This window comes from Cucurbita pepo, chromosome 11 (genome assembly GCF_057944985.1).
Source record: "Cucurbita pepo subsp. pepo isolate OVF chromosome 11, ASM5794498v1, whole genome shotgun sequence".
NCBI classification, from domain to species: Eukaryota; Viridiplantae; Streptophyta; class Magnoliopsida; order Cucurbitales; family Cucurbitaceae; genus Cucurbita; species Cucurbita pepo.
Genome location: NC_141808.1, coordinates 10741356 through 10747023, shown reverse-complemented (window position 1 = coordinate 10747023; position 5668 = coordinate 10741356). Strand labels below are relative to the sequence as shown.

General features: G+C 46.2%; 1 protein-coding gene across 1 annotated transcript; it reads left to right on the top strand.

Moving 5' to 3' along the window:
- Positions 1-3989: 3989 nt before the first annotated feature.
- LOC147790254 (uncharacterized) lies at positions 3990-4205 on the top strand (the record flags this gene model as incomplete). The annotated part of the gene is made up of 1 exon (XM_087128647.1): positions 3990-4205. A coding segment is annotated over one exon (216 nt), but the record flags the coding sequence as incomplete, so codon positions are not given.
- Positions 4206-5668: the final 1463 nt, after the last annotated feature.

Here is a 5668-nt window from a genome sequence, read left to right as displayed (position 1 = left end):
CCTATACTACCACTTCCCCTTATGAGAGATTTCCAAAAGGTGAGATTGACCTATCTGACTAATAAGAAAAAAGGGAGGGCGCCCCATAATAAGGGTGAGCGCTCACTCTTTTGGGGAGAACCGCATCGAGACAAAATCAATGTTTCGGCCTGCAGGAGAGGCATCTTTCCTACTGACTGAATCACTTGAATCAGTTGAAGGAGGTTTCTACAGGAGGAGTTGCGACTCCACGTCAGGGCGGGCGGGGGTTCATTACGAGTGGGCATGAACTGTAACCAAAGAAAGAAAAGTCAGCCAACCACGAATTCCTGAACCGGGAACCACCCTATAAAGTCAAGAGCCTCGCCTAACCAAACCCAGAGCTGAGAACAAGATCGAAAGCGCAACTTCTACTTCTCATTCGAAGCATGAAAGTGGTTAGGTCACAACAAGCCGGAAGAGAGAGGAGTGGCCTTCTCAAAGGTTGGGGGTTGCTCGAAATCTGTCAAATACGAGCCCTTCCTTCTATATTCAATCTACAGCCTACCTCCTCGATACACCTGTGTCACAATGGCGGATCTTTTGAGTGAGGGAAGCCGGAGCATTGCTCAAGAGAGAGAAAGAAGAGTAACTATAGATCAAGAAAGTCACATTAGCTACACCAGACCAGATACACCTTTTTTTGTTATCCTCTTTTTTGACTGACCGGATCCCCCAACTAAGACATTTCTTCATCAATTCCTCTCACCCCCCTATCACAACAAGGCAGAGCTAACCCAACATTCTACTGCTAATAAAAGGCCAGCCCATTCGACGAAGCAATCTTGGACCCTCTTGGCTGCGCTGTGCTTGGATACACTTGTATTCCACACGCCAGCGATGAGATTCAAACCGCCCCCATTCAGTGGTTCCCGTGCCACCACAATGGCATGGCATCGAAAGAGTGACCGGAACCTGTCCCTGACCAGCTCGTGAGTAGCATCCCGGGTCGGCCGTAGCGTCAAAAGCAGGTATTTTGTGATTTCTCCGCTGACCTTTTCTAGGCCTCCTTCTTGGGAAACTGGATTGTCGATATCGACCTAATTTGTACTAACTGAAGAAGACAAAAGCTCTTTTTTCTGCAAGACTGCCGAAGCCCTATGCATTGTTTTTCCTGCTGATCTTATTCATACCCCAAGTGATTGATTCCCTATTTGTCGATTTTCTTCTTCATTCAATATAATGGCAGCTTACTAGACAAGGCAGAAGGTTGATTCTTTCCATAGATGCCCGATTCCTTTCCGATATGCGCTTCCCTTCCATCCGACTACACTGAACTCCTCCTAACAAAAGCGCGTAAGGGGCAACCAACCCTTTCGCCTTAGCCCTCTCACTCCCTAAGGAATGAAACACATCTAAGTCCAAAAAACTGGAATACGAATGAGATCCACAATGCCATCATTGTATGGCAGATAGTAGTACATGGCTTGACTTGGCATCTTTCCTATCTTTCTCTTTCTCGAAGAAATTCACCCCTCTCCTATCCTGCCACTGATGACATTAAGAGCTCCAAGGCTTGAATACCGTTTTCACTGCCTGGATTATGGCAACTAGTCGAGCAGCATACTGCTTTCATCTCGAGTTACTCTATATCCCCGGAGCTGACCGAGCAAGACTTTGTGTTACGTCTAACTAGGTGTATCGCTCACGAGTAAGGGAATCCAAATACGACTCCAGAATGATATCAGCCTTTAAGCGCAAAGTCTCTGCGGAATACGATGCTGGCAGGTCGAAGCCAAAAAGTTCGGGATTTGTGGCTGGGTCGGGATGTGGTTCTTCAATTTCAATTGACTACGATTCAATTTCATTCTCTTTGGCTTTTCCAGTATCTATAGAATGAGCACTGTGAACTATTTCAAAAAGATAGTTGGTTGAATGAAACGTAAACCTTCTTTCTTTTTTCCCATCTATCACAAGGGGGGCCTCAGGCTCAGGGACGAGTTTAGGAGCAATTAGATTAGATGACGATGTTCTTTCTCGCTTGGCTTGTAATCGGAAATTATGTGCCCTCCTCTCTTTCTCGTTTACTCTGAGTGAGGAAAATGAACCTCTACGGAAAATATATATGATAAGGTAACACCCAAAAGGCCAGTCACCGTGTAGAGAGCAACTGAAAGGGTTTGTTTTCCTCCTTCTTTCTTTCGTAAATTTCCTACGCTGTGTCTGTGCCACTAGATCCTAATTCGGCTACCTCTCCCACTCATCATGGCAGAACATCAGAAGTGAAACGCCAAGGGAGCTTATCAAACAAGGTACGCTTTCTTTGCCCATGAACCTACAAAAGTCTCAGTTACTGGAGTGTTGCGCTTCTCAGGGCCGAGTCAGAGCAACCCCGCCTGGGCGATCCCGTCACCCGGAGAAGAGTTGAGTTGTGCTTACTTACTTATTCGCAAGCTCACCTAAAGGCCTGAATAAGTAAGGGAAAGGGGTCTCACTCTTCTTCTGAAAGAGGAGTTGCCGAGCTATCTTAAAGTCAAGCTCTCTGTCCCCTATCTATACAGATAGAATAGATCTTTTCATGGATTTAGATAGATTCATTCCATGGATTCTGTTGGGGCTTAAAAAGCTCGTCGATTCTTCCCTTCCTTTTATCTTGGACATCTCACTTGTAATGCTATTCATTCTTTTCGATCTTGTACTGAGGCTGAATACCGACCCAATCTCGATGAAAAAAGCAAAAACGTGCGTAACTACATCAAAAACCTCTATTCCTGAAGTAAACTCTAGTCGCTCTCGCTCCGTTCATATACTATTCGAAACCGAGAAAACAAAAGAATCAATGGTATACTCGTCTGACAGAGCAAAGACCCCTCCGAAGTAGTCTTTTAGTACAGAGGCATTCTGAGCCGACTACTACGACTACATGCGCATCTAGTGTAGTGGCTTAGCTACCTTGACCATCTTCCAAAGAAAAAAAGAATAGACAGACTGATCAAACGCGGACGGACTGCTCTACATTCAGCCACGCCACTCTGACCCCCGAAGCGATCTTCTTCTAGTTGCGGGACGAAATCCGGCAGCCAATTGCTGGCTCTGAATAACCTGCCCTGCAATCCGTTCAATTCTTCCATAACATAAGGGGGCGGGGTTGCGCGCGAGCCGAGTGCCGTAGGTGCACAAGAGTACTTCGGGCCACAACCATCTCTTTTTTATAGGTTCTACGTACCGATGCCTGCTGCTTCATCTGGTAGAAAAGAATCATTGATATGCCGGTCATTAGAAGGAAGAACCACCATAAAAATCTTCCTCGTGTATCATCTGTAGCAAAACTATGAACGGGAGCTAGCAATTCGGACCGTATTGAAAAGGTTCCTGAGACACAGCATGGAAAAGTCACAATATTCAGAAACGAGGTCCAAGAATGAAGAATGGGTAAAATGACTGAATGAATACGAGCTGTGGCTAATACCCGAGGCATAAAAGAAGCATTTTCAACGGGATCCCAAAACGACCAGCCACCCTAACCTAATTCATGATGAGCCCACCAACTTCCTGGCAAGATGCCTACGGTTAAAAAGCACCGACATATCAAGATCCAAATTCGAATGGGTTCCTGGTCCTGGTCAGAGACCACTGTGTTCGCGCCGGCAGTCCAAGAAAGAAGCGAAGTAGTGGTCTCTTTCTTTGCATTACGAACGACACGCTTCGCCAGCTCCCTCCCCGTGTCCATTAGCCCTCCCGACCAGAGGGAAGAGAAGGCGAAAAAGCACCGCCGAAGCAGCATGAGCAGGCTTCTATTGCTACGCACCAATAGAGCAGGATAGCATTTTGCGCCCACATCTTTGAATTTGAGGGTAAAAAGCTCGCTTCTTATACGGGATCCGACGCATCCAGCAGAGCGAAGCAGCGTTCCATTCTTTTCGGGGGCATCCTTACGCATTGGCGGGGAGTGAAGTGCCACAATCCCATTCATCATTTTGGATCTACATAAGCCAAAACCCATAGCACTGGCGACGTCTCCGGCATAAATACAAGGAGGATGTATAGCTGATATAGGATCTTGTGAAACAGGATTCGATTCTGCAAGCGGTTCGGTACGAACGAAGAAATTTCGAACAAAAGGATCGGAACTCGCTGATAGGAAAGGAGAGAAAAACAAAGCAATGCCAAGAGTTCTGTCAATCCGCTGTTCATCGATAGACGAAGCTCTCTCTTTATCATCTCATGCCAGATGCAACAAAGGATGAGTCCTTTTTACTTCTCGCGAACCACAGGAGCGCCGGGAGCCCAGAGGAGCAAAGCTCATTTGACTTTCAGGGTAAAGCGGCGCATAAAAAAGGGCTGGCCCGTCAAAAGTCCGGTTCCTCCGCCAACGAAGTTCAGAATCAACAAGGGTTCGGAGAACGAAGGGAGTGCACAACAGGGGCGCAGACCCACTTTTTTGGTCGTAACGAGGGAGATCTCGAATGGGGTTCTTCACGAAGTTCGAAAGAAAGGAATAAAAAAGAGTTTCTCTATGGCCTCCTCGTTTTAAGACATTACGGCTTTGGGGGCGACCCCGGTAACAAAGAAGGAATCCATAAACACTTGGGATCCGACACCATGATAAAATACTACCCTCATGATTAGACCATGTCCCTGAGATTTGATAAAAGAAAGGTGCATTCGCGGTTAATACGTTGGAATTGGATAAGTTATTAGGAATATGACGGAACGAAAGACCAAAGAAAGAAAGAAGAATACACCAAAATGCAGGTGCTGCACCAAACGCTGGTGGTTCTTTCTTGTTGTAAGTGAATGCAACGAAAAGACCGGGAAATAACGAATAATGAAACAATTCATATATTGACATTTCGTGCTCATTTCTGCTTCTTATTCCCATCATCCGGTAACCACAAGATGATCCACAAGAAAGGTGGCAGGATTCGAACCTATGGCCCCCCCTCTCCTTTCAAGTCGAGCTTCTTCGGCCCTGACCTGCTCGGTTGGGTGGCCGGGTTAGCACCCCTCCTCGCCTCTGTACCCGAAACAGATGCGCTGCGCTAACTAGCGCGTAACCTTCTTTACCCTACCCCTCCTCAGGTTATGCCATTACCAATCGCGGGGAACCCCAAGGCCAGCTGCTGCCCCTGACCTAATAAGAACCATTATCCTTATGACCAAACAAGGACCAGCTTACTTACTTCTCGAGCGAGAGTTCCACGATCCCGACTAGAAACTTGTCGGCAGTAGGGGCATCCAAACTTGCCCAACAAACACCTATTTACAAGGGGCTTGGAGATCGAGGGGTTTCTGGGGGAGATACAGACAGTAGAATAAGGTTGGATTTGAAAAAGAAAATAGGACTAGATAACACATGTTATGAAACTTGTTTGTTAAGAATTTTGTTGATCTCGTTAGACCTAAACTAATATAGACGCAGAAAGGGACAGATAGTGCTTCGGAAAAATTGGGGGTTCGTATGATGACCTGGGAGAGGAAAAAAGGAAGCTGCTTTACCGAGGTGAATGAGATCAGCAGCGAGACCGAGTGAAAGAACACTGACTTAGTCCTCTTCCTCTTATTTTTCTTTCTCGAGAGATCCATGAATCGGGATTCTAATGCATATAGATAGAAATGGTCCAATGGGAGTGGGAGCAAGAATTTCCAGGAACATTTCATTTCTGAGCAGAAGAGCCATTTTCAAGTAGTGTTCGATCGATTACGTATT